This window comes from Asparagus officinalis, chromosome 10, assembly GCF_001876935.1.
Source record: "Asparagus officinalis chromosome 10, Aspof.V1, whole genome shotgun sequence".
In the NCBI taxonomy this organism is placed as follows: Eukaryota; Viridiplantae; Streptophyta; class Magnoliopsida; order Asparagales; family Asparagaceae; genus Asparagus; species Asparagus officinalis.
The window spans coordinates 61,821,742-61,837,067 of record NC_033803.1 but is presented as its reverse complement, the minus strand read 5'-3'; the positions used below and the strand labels follow the sequence as shown (position 1 = coordinate 61,837,067).

Sequence of the window (15,326 nt, the reverse complement as noted above, 5' to 3'; positions counted from 1 at the left end):
TATGTACTTACCCTTAAAAGGTTATCAATATGACCTTTTTTAAAGAAATGAAGAGAGATTGATTTTCTTTTTTTCCTTCTTTTTTCTTCAACATCACACTTCATCTCTTCAATTCACATTCAGTAAACCAAACCAACACTGAAAATTACTGTTCATACAAGTAGGAAATGAATTAGTAAGTAGGCTACTTAGTCTAACCTATATCATAGCCAAAAAAAACTAATGTAATCATGTTGGCCATTGAGGAGACAAACCTATATTAATTATTCATCACAACACCATCCCTAATATCTTATATAACCAAATCAAAGGCACAAACCCTCAAATTAAGCTTCACCTAAAACTTAAAAAAAGATCACAAACCCTAAAATCAAGATGTCAGGGTTTGGCTCTCCCTGTGGTGCTTGCAAGTTTTTAAGGAGGAAATGTGTTCAGGGTTGTATTTTTGCTCCATACTTCAGTCATGAGCAAGGAGCTGCACATTTCGCAGCCATACACAAAGTCTTCGGTGCAAGCAATGCATCCAAGCTTCTGTCTCATCTGCCTGCTACCGATCGATCTGAGGCCGCCCTCAGCATTTCTTATGAAGCTCAGGCTCGCCTTCAAGATCCTATATATGGCTGTGTTTCTCATATATTCGCCCTTCAACAACAAGTTAGTGTCTATCGATCTTTTCGAATTATGAACGATATCTTACTATTTTCTTACTATAGAGTGGCATAACTTATAAAAATCTTTCCATTTTCTGATTCAATTTGATTCATTTGTCAACTTATTATCATCAGCCTCTTTAGATATGAATCCATATCTGACTCAAAAGGGAAGAACTTGCATCGGTATCTTAGTTTCAATTTAAATATGAGTTTGATTCGCACTGTAGTCAGAAATATTTATCATTATAGAAATTCAGAGTTTTTGTCTAAAGATATGTGAAGAAAGGACAGATGTATAGAACCTTGCTTGATCTGCCTCAGATCTGATAATATTGTTCATGCACCTAACTATTTTCTATAATTAAAGTGGTGATGAAATGCCTAACTTGTACAAATCTTTCCACTTTCCAATTCAATTTGATTATTATTTTTTTTGGTAGAGCTATTTACTCGATTGCGGGCATTTTTTTCAACACCTCTAAGAGAAACAAATGGTCAATTTTGGAACAACTTATTGTGAGCCACTTTCATATATGAATACATCGGATTTAGAAATTAAGGAAGAACTAACACAATACCTCAGTTTTAATTCTGACGCTAGTATGATTCATACTATATGCTCTTAGAAATATTTACCTTCCAAAAGAGGAGAAAATTAATGGAGTCTTAATTTATTTAAATAAATACCTTACACCGAGACAGTGATTTATCTCTTGGAAATTAATCCAATTGTTTCTTTTTTTTTTCCCTTCTCCCCCTCTTTTCTTTTGATGTTGCAGGTTGTCATGCTTCAAGCACAACTATCATCTCTCAAGGCCCAGACTGCAAAAGATTCGGCAAATAGCTCTACGTCTGCTCCTATAAACGCCTCGATGAATCTTGAATCTAGGTCATGCTATAATGAAAACAATAACAATCAGCCGAATTTTATCAGTAGCGGTTGTTACGGTGATCTCGAGGAGGGGTCTTCCTGTTCTATGGCTTCTCACGATGGGCGAGTTACAGACATGGAGGACTTGAGGTCGGTGGCTTACGCTTGGTTGAAGAAGATATAGTAAGGGTTCATCGTGTATGTAAATATATATATTAAATATATTTGCCAATTTTGAGAACTTAAACCAATTATTCATAGGTGAATAAATGGCGCAGTGTGTGGCTAGACTACGTACTAGTGTTGTTTTTAATAGGTAACTAATTAAGAAGCTGTTCGTGCTTCATTATGTGCTCTTTGGAAGTAGTAAACAATTAGATTGATATTGTTTGATTTTGGCAGTAGTAAACAATTCGATTAATATATAGTTATAGTGCTAATGATGAAGGCTAGCTAGCTTGGCCTTGGGATTGTATATGCCTCGGTGTTGTTGATAATTTGAATGGTAATCATATAGATGTGGGCGATAATGATGGAAAATAAGTACAAATGAGCTGCAGGGTGAGACGTAAATGAGTTGAACTATGATAATCTGAGGCAATGTTTCAATGCATTGTGGTCTTCTACAACCCAAGGTTCAACAGCTCTGTACAATAGTGACGTTACAAGCATGCACTAAAAACACACGCATAACTAGTCTGTTTATGTCCATGTTCTAAGCTGCATGATATATATGCATTGAATTAATTTGTATGATCCTCCCTTTTCATTTCATATACATACAAGTGTTATGCTTGTGTTCGCACAGGTGAATCTGCCTCTCTCTCTCTCTCTCTCTCTCTCTCTCTCTCTCTCATACTGAAGTTAAGTTGAGGGTTGAGGGAATAGCACAATTTGGGAGAAAACTTTACAATCATGATTTGGACATAAATTTAAAAAATACCTAATATTTTGGGGGTATATAATGAAAAAACTCAAAATTAAAATATGATTAAATTTCACTATCTCTCTCTCTCTCTCTCTCTCTCTCTCTCTCTCTCTCTCTCTCTCTCTCTCTCTCTCTCTCTCATACTGAAGTTAAGTTGAGGGTTGAGGGAATAGCACAATTTGGGAGAAAACTTTACAATCATGATTTGGACATAAATTTAAAAAATACCTAATATTTTGGGGGTATATAATGAAAAAACTCAAAATTAAAATATGATTAAATTTCACTAAACTCCTAATATGTTTAGGTGTTCGGAACTAAATCTCCAATACCTCTGAAACTATCATTAAACCCCGATAATTTTTGGTAGAAAACCCTCAAAATTAATATTGTTAGCTCATGTGTAGTCAAATAATTTTTGAGAGGGAATATCACTTTTTTGTATACATTGCACTTTTTTATACCTTTAGAGATATTTCGCCAATTTCTTTTTATTATGTAAAAGAGGATTTTGAATTATACACAACAAAATAGTAGATATATTATTTCTAATTATTGAGCATCAAGTGGTTGTCACATGGACTAGAAGTATGCAATATCAAAATTTGTAACTTATAGATGTAACATATACAGATCATCACAAATGGAATGAATCGTCCATTCAAATAGCTAATCTTATGCATTAATTAGATGTTTTTTTAGTTATATATTTCTGAAAGACCGTTAATTATTGCAACCTCTCATTAATGAGATTTGAAAGTTATAGGTTTATAGGAGATGTCAACGTACACTATAACCAGAGATTGAGTTGCTCGAAATTCCATCAAAATTGGTGCTTGAATTCATGTATGTTTGGGCTAATTATTCTAAGCTTGCCTTACTAATCTCCCGAAGAGATCATCTTAGCATTGTTACTTTACATGTAATTCTGGACATTTAAGTGATTAGTATATCGCTTAGGGGTGCTCATCCGTAATCATCTTTTGGACATCGTTTCTCGAACAATATGCATGGTTTTTTATATATTTGTTCCCTGCTTTAAAGGCATTGATCCAGTAATAATGCATGAGACCAATACTTATGTTCATATTGCATGCACTGTTCCTATCACCTTGCCCAAGGAATTTGGCTTGTTTGTGAAAAGCTTTGGTCATGAGAGAGAGAGAGAGAGAGAGAGAGAGAGAGAGAGAGAGAGATTGACATGCGATCCTTAGTAAAATATACCGTTGGGTTCTCTTTTATATTTGAATGATTATCTCTATTGGAACAGGACAAAGGGCTATTTGCTATTCCCTTGCTAGCACTTTTAAAGTAGGCTGGCTTTAGGAGGTGCGTGTACATTATGAGAAGAAAAGAGGCTCTTTTGTAGACAGACGCTTTGATGTTGGCTTTAGGAGGTGTGTGTACATTATGAGAAGAAAGAGGTTCTTTTGTAAACAGACGCTTTGATGTTCTCGTGTGTTTCAATCAAGGAGGCATGCTGTGCATATCTATTATAAGCTCTTTTGATCTCGCAAGGTGGTCTTTCAATGAATCATCATGAACCAAAGCACATCAGACTAGCCAGGGAAAAGTTTAGTGGAGTTCCTATCAGCCAAATATCATTTGGGTTCTTGGTGTTTAGAAGTCATTAGTGGTTATCCTTATTGGTGATCCTCAACCTCACCTCCATCATTAGCGAAAGCATATTTTACAAACTTTTATTAAATCTTGCGCAATGATGTGGCATTTGTTAGGATTGTGTCTTTGATTCTTTGTATAACTTCATGAGAATTAGATAGGGTTGGAGATCTATCATGATTAAGAGATTGAGTTGTAGAATTGGCAGCAGAATTGGATTCCAGGCTCAGGATTCAGGTTGACAGGGTGGCGGTCGACCGGTGCGGTCGACCGCTTTCGTGCACATTTATTACTGGGCGTCAGAATTGGTGGCGGTCGACCGACCCGGTCGACCGCAGAAGTTTCTGTTCTGTGGGCGGTCGACCGGCGCGGTCGACCGCCGAACTCTCTGGAATTTTGGACCTCATGCTGGATGGCGGGCGGTCGACCGGGCCGGTCGACCGCGATGGATCGCGGTCGACCGTACCGGTCGACCGACGCTGCGGTTTTGAGTTGGGCCTGTTTTCAGACCCGCTTCGTTTTGGATTTGTATAAATGCCGAACCACGTATATTTTGTGTACTTGCTGTGATTGGTTGGCTTGTGTGCATTGTGGTCTACTATTGTTCTTGTGTGTGCTTTTGATTTGTCTATTCGGGCTTCTGCGGCGCACAACAAGTGGTATCAGAGCTCCGGGTTGGATTTGGGAGTTTTGTTCGAAGGATTCACTGTTGGGTTCTTGTTTGAAGGGTAGATCTACAATATGGTTGAAATAAGCAGGGCTAGTTCAAGTGCTACTAGTACATCGGGGTCGGCGTTGACAAAGGCGATCCAAAATTTGAGCATCAATAACACTAAAATTGATGTCCCAAAGTTCGACGGCAAGATTAACTTTGGTTTATGGAGGTGTCAAGTAATGGACGCCTTAGATGCACAAAATTTAGAAGAGACTCTTGAGTTTCAAGAGAAACCCGAGGAGATTGATGATAGGGTTTGGAAGAAAATACACAGTAGGGCTTGTGGGGTTATTTGGTCATGCTTAACGCCGGATCTTATCTATGATGTGATGAATGAGACGTCGGCAAAGAGATTGTGGGAAACGCTCAATGAAAAATATTTGACGAAGAGCATTGAGAATAGGCTTCATTTGAAGAAAAGGTTCTACCAATTCAAGATGAAGAGAGGAGTTTCCATTCGAGAGCATGTTAACAACTTCACAAAGCTAATTTCGGATATGGCCAATGTTGATATCATGGTGGAGGATAAAGACAATGCGATGTTACTATTGTGTTCGTTGCCGGATGATGAATTTAGTACTTTTGTTCTCACTATGATAAATGGGCAAACTACAGTTAGCTACAAAGAGGTGACCTCGGCATTGGTGAATTATGAGCTGAGGAAGAATGATTGTGAGCCCTCCTAGAAGGCATCGGGTGATGCACTTTCAGTTCGTGGCCGTAGTCCAAACCGCCAAAAGTTCAACCGCTCAAAATCAAAGAATAGGGGTGTCCATAAAAGTGTTGGTAGAAATCAATGTGCCTTTTACAAAGAAGAGGGACATTGGAAGAATGAGTGCCCAAAGTTGAAGGATAGAGCCGGGAAGCAAAGGGGGAAAGCTGTACAAGCTTTAGAGGTGAATGTTGCTAAGGTTGTTGGCGACATTTCAGATTCGGATTCTTCCGGTTATTCTTGTCCCGCATTGCCGTCAGTTTGTTATGCCGACTCTACGGAGTGGATGCTTGATTCGGGAGCTACATTTCATATTTGCCCTAAGAGGGATTGGTTTACCAACTTTGAGGAGTTGAAGAGAGGAGACGTGGTGCTCATGGGGAACGATCACGTTTGTCCTATTAGTGGGATTGGCTCAGTCAGAATCAGAATGCATGACGGGGTGACTAGGAAATTGAAAGAAGTGAGGTTCGTGCTGCAGTTGACAAAGAACCTCATTTCTCTTGGGACTTTGGAGCCATCCGGTTATAGAGTGATATTAGAGGATGCTAGTTTGAAGGTCATGAAGGGATCCATGGTGGTGATGCAAGGTGTCAGGGAAAACAACCTATACTACTTGAAGGGCAAGACAGTTACAGGGGGTCTGGCGGCTTCTATCACCACAGAAGAGGACACTACCATACTATGGCACATGAGGCTTGGACACATAGGTGAAAAGTCCCTACAGTCATTGGCAAAATAGGGACTATTGAAAGGTGCAAAGACCTGCAAGATGGAGCTGTGTGAGCATTGCATACTTGGGAAGAAGACTAAAGTGAAGTTTGGCACCGCAATTCACAACACCCAAGGTATATTAGACTACATTCACACAGATGTTTGGGGCCCTTCTAACCACACATCGCTTGGTGGGGCAAATTATTTCGTCACTTTCATTGATGATTATTCCAGGAGGAATTGGGTATATACCATGAAGCATAAACATGAGGTCCTGGATATATTTGTGGAGTGGAAGAAGAAAGTGGAGCTGCAGACAGGTAGAAAGGTGAAGACTCTTCGTTCAGACAATGGGGGAGAGTATAAGAGTGATCCATTTCTACAGTTTTGCCGGGATCATGGCGTTAGAAGACACTTCACAGTTAGAGAGACACCGCAACAGAACGGGATGGTCGAGAGATTGAACCGTACCTTGCTGGAGAAGGTGCGATGTATGATGACACAGAGTGGATTATCTAGATCTTTTTGGGCCGAGGCGTTGGTTTATGCGAGCCATCTCGTTAACAGGTTGCCGTGCACTGCGATAGAGGGGAAGACTCCTTTGGAGCGTTGGTCTGGTTCTGTGGCTAGTGATTATGAGACTCTTCGGATATTTGGGTGTCCAGCTTATTTCCATGTTAGTGATGGGAAGTTGAATCCGAGAGCGAGGAAGGCTATCTTTGTGGGATTTAGAGAAGGTGTAAAAGGCTTCAAATTATGGGATCCACAAGACAAGAAGATGATCATTAGCAGAGATGTCACATTCGATGAGGCGTACATGATGAAGCCTCGAGTTCCTCAGCAGGTGGAGGAAGATCAGACAGGAGGGATATCGCAGCAGGTGGAGGATGATGTGACTCCACCCACTCCAGTTGGCATTGTTCCCATAGAGACTCCTACAGAGGTGACACGGGAAGGAGTTGAGATGACAGTCGGGCATTTGGAGGATATAGTGGATGGTGAGGCTCAGGAGCAGGGTCATGCTCAGGGGTCCATTGCAGCAGATAGACCGAGGAGAGAAATTCGTCGGCCAGCTAGATATGATGATGTTATGGTGGCATATGCTTTATCGGTGGAGGTCGTTGATGATCTTATTCCTGCCACATTCAGGGAGGCAGAGTCCAGCCCTGATTCCATTAGGTGGAGGAATTCTATGGAGGAGGAGATGCAATCTCTTCAGAAGAACGACACTTGGGAACTTGCACAGCTACCTAAGGGTAAGAAAGCTATTGGTTGCAAGTGGGTGTATGCTAAGAAGGAGGGATCTTCTATTGGGGACATTCGGTTCAAGGCCAGATTGGTTGCCAAGGGATATGCACAGCTTGAGGGCGTTGACTACAATGAGGTATTTTCACCCGTTGTGAAGCATTCGTCGATTTGGATACTATTGGCATTGGTGGCACAGCTGGACTTAGATTTGGTACAAATGGACGTGAAGACGGCCTTTCTACATGGAGACTTAGATGAGGAGATCTACATGACACAACCTATGGGGTTTAAAGCTGCAGGAAGAGAAGATTTGGTGTGCAAATTGAAAAAATCTCTATATGGACTGAAGCAATCACCACGACAGTGGTACAAGAGATTTGATAGCTTTATGATTGGCCGAGGGTACACGAGGAGCCCTTATGACCCGTGTATTTATTTGCGCAAGCTACAGGATGGTGAGCACATTTATTTGTTATTGTATGTTGATGATATGCTCATAGCTTCCAGGAACACTTCAGCTATTGGGAAATTGAAAAAGGAGCTGTCATCTGAATTTAAGATGAAGGGCCTGGGAGAGGCTAAGAAGATATTGGGTATGGAGATTGAGCGAGACAGGGTGAAGGGGAGATTGAAGCTTACACAGAGGAGTTACTTGCAGAAGATGCTGAATAAATTCAGTTTTGAGGGTAATACCAAGGTGGTGAGTACTCCATTAGCTCCCCATTTTAAGCTTTCAGCTTTGATGTCACCAGTTTCAGTGGAGGATAGGGACTACATGTCCAAGGTTCCATACGCCAGCGCAGTGGGTAGCTTGATGTATGCTATGGTGTGTACTAGGCCAGATTTGTCACAGGCCGTGAGCATGGTATCTAGGTACATGCACAACCCCGGGAAGGGGCATTGGGAGGCCGTGAAGTGGATTCTACGGTATATTAAGGGTACCGTGGATGTTGGGCTGATATTTGCGAAGAATGAGGAGACAGGGCAGGATTGTATTGGCTACGTGGATTCAGACTATACCAGAGATCTTGACAAGCGTCGGTCCACTACAGGTTATGTTTTTACATTGGCTAGTGCACCGGTGTGTTGGCGATGCACTCTTCAGTCTACAGTGGCGCTTTCTACTACGGAGGCGGAATATATGGCGGTGACTGAAGCAGTGAAGGAGGCTTTGTGGCTACATGTTGGGTGACTTGGGGATTGCACAGGAGACCATTCAGGTATATTGTGATAGTATGTCAGCTATCTATTTGGCGAAGAACCAAGTTTACCATGCACGCACAAAGCACATTGATGTCAGATTTTACTTTGTACGTGACGTATTAGATGATGGTGATGTCACGTTGGAGAAGGTCCACACTAAGAATAACCCTGCTGATATGTTTACCAAAGTTGTATCAGGTGTGAAGTTTGGTCACTGTTTGAATTTGTTGAATATTCTTCATTGTTGAGGCCGTTGGCGGCCATTTGGATGAACTACGTTCGGCTTGATTCCTTGGGCAAGAGGATACGTAGGCAGTCTTTAGATGCAGCCGGTTTGATCAGTTGATCAAGATGGGGGGAGATCGTGTTTCAGCTCGAGTATTGTTCCTGGACACCCGTTTCTTTTGAGAGTTGTATTTAAATCCTAAACTCATTTCTAGGGTTAAGCTTTGGCGATTTTGAGCTGCTGAAAGGGGATTTCTAGGGCTTCTTTTGTTGGAGTCTATTAGAGAGATCAATTGGTCTTGTTTGAGGGTTTTGGGTAAGATTTGTAACCCTAATTTGTATTCCCCCTTTGATTTCATTAGTAAAGCTTCCCCCTCCTTGCCCCGTGGACGTAGGCACATTGCCGAACCACGTATATCTGTGTTCTTGCTGTGATTGGTTGGCTTGTGTTCACTTGTGGTCTACTATTGTTCTTGTGTGTGCTTTTTGATTTGGCTATTTGGGGCTTCCGCGGTGCACAACATGAGTCTCATCATGATTAGGAGTTTGAATCCTATTTTAATTAGGAAGTTAGGCTAGAGATAGGGTTTTGGTTTTCTTATATATATTCTTCTATTGTTGGAGGAAAAACCAATGAGAAGGGAGGTAACCAATATTCTTATAATCTAGAGTTAGCAGAGGGTGTAGCTTGATTCAAGAATATTGTGCAAAGAGAGAGAGAGAGAGAGAGAGAGAGAGAGAGAGAGAGAGAGCGCCAATATTCTTGTAATATAGGGTTAGCAAAGGACGTAACCTGATTCAAGAATATCGTGTGAGAAGCAAGGGTTTCGATGTCATTGTCCGTGCAAAGATTACATCATTGGGAGAGGGTTTCGTAGTCTTTGTCCATTCAAAAGATTGTAAGGACAGGGCTTTGGAGATAATATAAGAGTTGATTATGTATGTGAGGTTGAGAGATTGAGAGACGAGAGTTGAGTGGTTCCTCTTGTAGTTATCCCTGATACATAGTGGATTTCTCGTATTGTTATCCCGTGGACGTATGTCGAAGTTAGTCGACCGAACCACGTAAATCTCGGTGCTCTTTCTTCTTGATTGTGGTTATTTTATATCTTGTTGATTGTGGGTTGGCTTCCAAGTTGCTCATATTGTAGTAGGCGGGGAGAGTAAAATTCTCCAACAAGTGATATCAGAGCCATGATGATGGATCCAAGAGAGAGTTCTTATGATAGATGTCATACAAAAGTAAAGATTTGCGGCGTTACAAGAATCAAGATGAAGAAAAAGAAAAACAAGAAGGGTTTGGAGGCAGATTTCGATAATCCAGGAGTTGATTCCTAGGTTTTGGAGTGCTCTGAACGCGATGAGAGTGTCTTATTTTTTAGATTATGCTCAGAGTAGTCAGAAAGTGTAGAAAAAGTTCTGACGCTGATAACGAGACAGATCTGATGGCAGATAGGGCAAACGAATATGTGATGGATGAGACTGGTGTAGAGAATCAAACGTGATTCTAACAGTAGAATTGTTAGCATATAATTGTTCAAAGTCATCGCAGGAGCAAGAGTTGGGTGGTGTGTAGACTCGAGGAAGGCAGTACCAGATTAGATGGAGCTTACAAGCGGGTACGACCAAGTAACACACATGGAGATGAAGATTGTAACATTGGACGTGAAGACGATGAGCGCTCATATTCGGTTCAAGCCAAGTAATGGAGGAAATAGAGGTATCCGACTCGTAGTGTAGAGTAAAAGAGGTGCACTCATATGATTCGAGACGAGTGATGCAGGTAGAGTAAGAGGACAGCAAGTGGGGGAAGGCTACTGTCAAGTTCAGTTCGGGAGGAGAAGTATGGTTGATTTGCTTCTAATGTCAGAGGTGGTGAAGATCTCTTTGTGTACACAAGAGAGGTGGAGGCACCACAGCGAAACAGATGATAGCGAGGGTCACGGGACGTCCCAGTTAGAGTGCAGGTGCTTTGATTTGAAGTGCGAAAGGAATAAAAGACGCTAGCAAGAGAGGTAAAGTTTCAAGACGACAATGATAGATCTTTGAGGTGGCTTGGGAATCAAATCCAAGGTGGAGATTGTTAGGATTGTGTCTTTGATTCTTTGTATAATTTCATGAGAATTAGATAGGGATGGACATCTATCATGATTAGGAGATTGAGTCTCATCATAATTAGGAGTTTGAATCCTATTCTAATTAGGAAGTTAGGCTAAAGATAGTGTTTTGGTTTTCCTATATATATTCTTCTATTGTTGGAGGAAAAACCAAGCGGAAGAGAGAGAGAGAGAGAGAGAGAGAGAGAGAGAGCCAATATTCTTGTAATCTAGGGTTAGCAGAGGACGTAATCTAATTCAAGAATATTATGCGAGATGCGAGGGTTTCATAGTCTTTGTCCGTGCAAAAGATTTCATCATTAGGAGAGAGTTTTGTAGTCTTTGTCCGTTCAAAAGATTGTAAGGAGAGGGCTTTGGAGATAATATGAGAATTGATTATGTATGTGAGGTTGAGAGATTGAGAGAGACGAGTGTTGAGTGGTTCCTCTTGTAGTTCTCTCTGATACATAGTGGATTTCTCGTATTGTTGCCCCGTGAACGTAGATTGAAGTTGGTTGACCGAACCACACAAATCTCAGTGCTCTTTCTTCTTGATTGTGGTTGTTTTATATATTGTTGATTGTGGGTTGGCTTCCAAGTTGTACATATTGTAATAGGCGGGGAGAGTAAAATTCTCCAACAACATCATCATATCAACAAAAAATTTAGTGAAAAACCAAGTTTTTCTTGCCATATTACTGTCACATCAATAAATAAATAGCAACATTACAAGTTTGTATCAGAGTTAAAATTTCACTAATCCTTTCGCTGGCATGGTAGTGATACGTTATCACGACATTAGCAAGATTTGATAGAATTTGTAAAAAGAACCTAGGTTGATGACAGAGCTAATGTTTGGAATCCCCAATAACTTCCAAACATGAAGGACAAAAGTGATATTTCTACATTCTGCCATCAAACTATAAATAAAAACAAGAGGAAGCTAAAAAAGGGATGCCAATTGAACAATGTCAACTATCACATTAATTTTAACATTCTTTCTCATGCATGGAAATTTACGTTTTGAACTCATGATCTCTTGAAACCTGACGTACTTACAAGATCGCTTTATTCTTAAGCTTCTTCATATCCCACGATAGTAAGTTGACACATCAACAAAACAAGCTTATTTATATCCCATGATTGTAAGTTGACACATCAACAAAACAAAACCTATATGGGAGCAGGTAAGATTTGGTCATAAAGAAGGAACCCTTAGTTGAGAGAGACAATCATCTTCCCACTTATCAACTAACAACATTATTAAAGCAACATTATGAAGAGGGATAATTGAAATCACTTTTTTCAGAAGTTTTGCCTCAATAGATCATTGCAACATTGAATTTGACAACATTACGGCCGAGGATTTGAATCACGCGCATATAATTACAGCCAAAAGGTAGCTATAAAAACTTTCAATCAAACATATATGGACAAATTTTTAAAATAAACCGTTTTTTATTATTAATAGGCAAAATCGACCGCATTCTAAAAAAAACGGCAAAATCGACCGTCCCAATCCCTCGCTCTCTCTCTCTCCTCACCTTCTCTCTCTCCTCACTCACCTGTCTCCCTCCTCCATCCCTCAAGCCGGCTCGCACCGGCAACAACTGGAAGTCTGATCGCCGCCCACCTCCCCTGCTGGTACCCGAAAGCGCCTCTGCAAGGGTGGGAGTCTTAGAGAGAGGAAGCCAGAGGAGTAGCATTGCACACACGCAGCAGAGCGCTCGCTGGCGGGGGCGGCGGGGCAGGAGGCGGGCTTATTGTTTCGACGACCAGCAAATATACGAGCCGGATCCTGCGAGATGAGGAAGTTCAGCGGGGCTGTTTCTTATTTGGGCGGCGGAGCGGAGGAGCGACCGTGGGGGCTGAGGAGGGTGGAGATGCAGGTGGAGGGAGAGAGGGAGAGGCGAAGGAGGGAGAAGGCGGGGGAGTTCGAAGCCAGGATCAGGGCTCTGATCAGGGGAGTTCAGGAGGAAGCCGTCGTCAGTGCGGATGCGGCCGCCAACGGAGTCAGAAGAGTCGTGGAGGAGGAAGGGGACGGAGGAGGAGTGGAAGTGGGTGGCTGCGGCGAGGCTGGAGAGGTCGGCGCCTATGGTGATGGCAGTGGGAGAAAGATGAGGACGAGGGAGAAGAGGGGGCGGCTTGAGGGAGGAGGAGGGAGACAGGTGTGTGAGGAGAGAGAGAAGGTGAGGAGAGAGAGAGATTGGGACGGTCGATTTTGCTGTTTTTTTAAGAATACGGTCGATTTTGCCTATTAATAATAAAAAACGGTTTATTTTAAAAATTTGTCCAACATATATTGGTATTGCGCGTATATAGAAATGGCCACAAGGTAGCTATAAAAACTTTCAATCAAACATATACACAATTCACTGGGATTTCCCTCCATTACATCCAACCCATAGCAACGTAATAAACCAAAATTTAATGTGTAAGAGAATTTTATTACCAGTCCTAATAATAACAAAAGCAATAGCACCAGCTCATATTTTACTGATATTTCAGAAATAGACTGACATTGCAGAAACTAACTACTATTTTACTAGCCATATATACAAGAAAAGTTTACTACATAAGCCATAACAATTTGATTGAAATTTTTGATGCGTTCTGTTAGTATCAAATGGAGCGCCAACATGAACAAAGTTTGCTCTCCCGCAAACGTGATCCCCAAAAAATTATCCAAAAGACAAAAGTTAAGCACCTAACCCATCATCATCACTGCCGCTTATGGTGAAATCTCACCTTCAACAGAAACTGCATCTTAACCTGTCAAGGATTCCACTATAATGGTCAATAATGAAAGGTTAACCACAAAAAATCAAGAAGTTAACGTGAAAGATTGAAAATGAGGGAATGTGCAAAGAAACATAGATGTAGTCAAAACTAACCTGAGCTGTATTATAAACAATGTACTCATTATATAATAGCTCAGACCCTCTAATATTTGAAGGCACAGGCTTCCCACAAGGCACAATCACGTCTCTCCACTTCTCAAACTCCGATTCCAGAGGTACAGTCTTTCCGAGTCCCTTGGTTGAATGCTTACCCCTTGGTGGCTTATCCATATACTGTCATGAGATTATAAGAACATATTAGTGCAAAATAGCTGACATAACTAATACACATGGGGATGATGAAAAGGAGCCCAAAACCACACAGACACGAGAAACACATAAAACATAAATAACGCATAACCAGAAGCAACCAAATGATGGGTGAAAAAGACAGAAAATTTTATAGAAAAAATCATGACCACAAGCATGAAGTTCCCTTCTAGTTGTGTCAAGTAAATATGCTTATGGGAGATATTGGATATTAATTGCCAGCTCATTAAACAAAATGAGCTATCAAGTGAGGTGTGGTGACTCTACCTACTCCGATGATGCGAGTAGCAAGATGAGCCTTATCACCAGTCTATCTCATGATAGCTCATTTAGCATCACCAGTCTATCTCATGATAGCTCATTTAGCAAGATAGTTGCCACCTCACATCAGCGTGTCTGTCGTGTTTGATATGAGATGCTACCTCATTTAGCAAAATGAGTTGCCTAAAGATAGGGAAGTAATGAGGAACCTGCTCTGATGATCATGTGACTAGCAATGGGCGCGGTGTTGTGCCAGACTCACATTCATATATAATATATATATATATATATATATATATATATAGAGAGAGGATGAGAGAGGAAGAGAAATATGGGTATGCCTTCGGTACCAATCACGTTAAATATTGTGCTTTGTAGTGAGGTGCGCACAAGTCTTCCTCCCATCTACATTCACATAGCGGGCACTACTATTCACATGGCGTTGCAGGAGCATGGGCAATATGCAACCATTTGAATGAGCTGAGAGATTATGCCACTTACTACTTTTTGTACTTCGGGGTACCAGAGCCATTACCCATGTTTTCTCTATATATATTATATTATATATAAATATATATATATATATATATTATACTATATATATATACCTATAGAGAAAAATGGGTTATGCTTCAGTAACGAAGCCACACACACTTTTATTTGCTTGGTAGTGAGGTGTCGCATTCCCCTCCACTCATTAAAATCGGGGCCCACACTCACATAGGTTAAGGAGTTGTTAGGAATGACAATGAGTGGATGGAATTGAGACACCTCACTACCAAGCACCAAATTTGTGCTTGGTACCAAACATACCCATTTCTCTCTCTGAGAGAGAGAGAGATAGAGTGAGAGAGAGAAATGGGTATGTTTGATACCAAACACAAGTTTTTATACTTGATAGTGAAATGACATATTCCCCTCCACTCATTGAAATCGGGGCCCACATTCACATAAGTTGAGGAGCGGCTGG

At 41.0% G+C, this 15,326-nt stretch overlaps 2 protein-coding genes across 3 annotated transcripts in view; one reads left to right on the top strand and one right to left on the bottom strand.

Moving 5' to 3' along the window:
• Window positions 376–1,771, top strand: LOC109826152 (LOB domain-containing protein 29). Its single transcript, XM_020393136.1, has 2 exons — window positions 376–654; window positions 1,433–1,771. The coding sequence occupies exons 1-2, from the start codon at window positions 376–378 to the stop codon at window positions 1,706–1,708; spliced, it is 555 nt and encodes a 184-aa protein (XP_020248725.1). The 3' UTR covers window positions 1,709–1,771.
• The window catches only part of LOC109824938 (poly [ADP-ribose] polymerase 1), a 17,947-nt gene continuing 16,032 nt past the window's right edge, over window positions 13,412–15,326 (bottom strand). For both annotated transcript variants that reach the window (XM_020391569.1, XM_020391570.1), the window contains exons 19-20: window positions 13,880–14,059; window positions 13,412–13,757 (exon numbers count right to left, since the gene is read on the bottom strand). In XM_020391569.1, coding sequence (XP_020247158.1) covers window positions 13,707–13,757; window positions 13,880–14,059 — 231 coding nt within the window. In that variant the 3' untranslated portion in view covers window positions 13,412–13,706. The remainder of the gene's footprint in view (window positions 13,758–13,879; window positions 14,060–15,326) is intronic.